Source organism: Prunus dulcis, chromosome 1 (genome assembly GCF_902201215.1).
Source record: "Prunus dulcis chromosome 1, ALMONDv2, whole genome shotgun sequence".
Classification (NCBI taxonomy): Eukaryota; Viridiplantae; Streptophyta; class Magnoliopsida; order Rosales; family Rosaceae; genus Prunus; species Prunus dulcis.
In genome coordinates this window covers 40,887,703-40,889,923 of record NC_047650.1, presented here as the reverse complement: position 1 = coordinate 40,889,923, position 2,221 = coordinate 40,887,703, and the positions used below count along the sequence as shown (strand labels likewise).

General features: G+C 37.2%; 1 protein-coding gene across 1 annotated transcript; it reads right to left on the bottom strand.

Annotated features, from left to right (window-relative positions):
* Nucleotides 1–200: 200 nt before the first annotated feature.
* Nucleotides 201–1,148, bottom strand: LOC117636133 (ethylene-responsive transcription factor ERF019-like). The gene has a single exon (XM_034370615.1). The coding sequence runs from the start codon at nt 1,080–1,082 to the stop codon at nt 582–584; it is 501 nt and encodes a 166-aa protein (XP_034226506.1). The 5' UTR covers nt 1,083–1,148; the 3' UTR covers nt 201–581.
* Between the last annotated feature and the right edge of the window lie 1,073 nt (nt 1,149–2,221).

Sequence of the window (2,221 nt, the reverse complement as noted above, 5' to 3'; positions counted from 1 at the left end):
TTCGATTATTTCTCTATGTTTTTTTATTATTTATAATAACATCTACATGACAATAACGTATAGACATCTAAATGAGAAAATACTATATATATATATATATATATATTTCTAATCACATATATTCAATCTGCATAATTAAAATCTGACTCTTAAATTTACTATAAGATATATTCCGGCAAAAAACAAAAACAAAAAACAAAAACAAAGTATATCTATCAAATATCTCGCTGAATGAAAGTTGTTCCAAATCAGAATAAAGGCACGTGCCTTTGCCCATGCCATCGGTAAAAACTTCTTTTTTTGGTCAAAGCCTTGTGTTAATTTCAAAACTAGCTTTCCGTGAAATCATCATCACTCCATTTCCTGAGCATAGACTTTATATATGCGGACCAAACTGAGCGGGATATACTGCTATATATTTATTCTACCAAATCTACTATATATACAGTGTAGATGTAAAGCTTCATTATATAATTTCTTTTTTATACGAGTGATATTAGAGACGAGAAAATCGAACCTAAAACTTAAGAGGTTCATGCTAAATTAATTTCTAAAACATATGACAAAACCCGAAACCAAACTTAGAGATTATAATCTTCAATGGAGATGCTCAAATCCTCACACCCAGTGCCAAATCCTATATGCCCTCCCCAGTTGGTCCTAGAACTCTCTCCCATGTCTTCCCAAACCTCACTCTCAACCCCATGACTTCCATTGTTGCTCTGCCTGCCACCTGCCTGCGGTGAACTGTTAGCCACCAACTGAGCATCAACTGCCATGCCAGCATCCGAAGCTGCCTTCTGTATAGACCTCGGCGACATATCAGCATGAACTGAAGACGGCAACACCAAGGGAAAGTTAAGCCCTTCCAAGGTCGACGGCCTACGTAGGCAAAAATACGCAACGTCCCGAGCCACCGCGGCCGCCTCCGGGGACGAGAAAGATCCTAACCAGAGCCGGTCCTGCGTCCCCGGGACGCGGATTTCAGACACCCACTTGCCCCATTTTCTTTGGCGCACCCCCTTGAACTTCCGTTGTCCAGTGCCCGGGCTGCTGCTGCTTTCCTCTGAACTGTAACTCATGATGATCTTAAGCTTGTCCTGTTTGTAAAAACGATTTTGAAAACGTGGTGGTGACTGTTTTTGTGGATGAAGAAAAAAGAAGTGGGAAGAAGTGTTTAAATAGGTTGAACAGGGAGAAAGTCAGACGTACAGGTGAAGGTCAAAATTTTCAATGGTCAAAGTAAGAGGGGGTTTCACCATCCAGAATTATAGATTGGACGGTGTGGTTTCCAATCCAAGTGGGGAGAAAAAAAAATATCTTAAGCAAGTTGAGTGAAAGGTGAACATGACATTTAATACATACAAAAAAGAAAATTATAACAAAAATGTATTATTCGTGTATATACGTAAGTGTTGTTTACGAATAATACCCATTTTTTGAATATTTTGCAATAATATACATATTATTTGTGTATTTTATCTGTATTTTGCACATTCTATTTGAAAAAAAAAACTATAAAAAGAAATTTGAAAAAATTATTTTAAATTTTTATATAATAGCCTAATTATTCCCCGTATATTTTTAGAATATTTGCGGAATAATATATGTACATATTGTATACGTATTTTACGCATGTTTCAACTCAAAACGACATGTCCAAGTTGAAGAAATTGGGAAATCTCACACTTTTAACATCAAGGCTTCTTCTCAAGTCTCTATCTTGTTGCCTACAGAGAAACACGTGTTTTATTTGAAGTCCCATCAAAGAGGCAATACAGAAGGCCCAAGTTTGAATTTGAGAGTGGAAAGCCACGTCAGAAAACATTAAGGGGGTTTTAGAAATTTGAAAGGCAGAGAAAAACCCACGTCATGGAAACCACCTTAGAATTGGAGCGTTTGATTTGGAGGTTGACAGTTGGGCGCGTAAGCTAGGGGTTTTTTTTTGTTTTTTTAAAGTGCTTACCTAAGCCATGACGTCATCAACCGTTTACCACGTCGGCGTTTTAGATGAAACGTACTCGAAGACGGGTAAACAGCTGTGCCCGAAGAACGGGTCATCGAGAAAGAGGCAGACACAGCAATGACCAATTACCACACAAATTCAATCATGTACTTACCTTCTTTATTTTTTTTTCCCTTTCTTTTTTTAATAATTAGGGTTTTCAACTCTCGTGAATCTCATAACATTTATAGGTCATTTTTGTTTACTATCGCTTTT

Coding starts and splice junctions, on each gene's coding strand:
- LOC117636133 (XM_034370615.1), bottom strand. CDS start 1,082: ATGAGTTACAGTTCAGAGGAAAGCAGCAGCAGCCCGGGCACTGGACAA.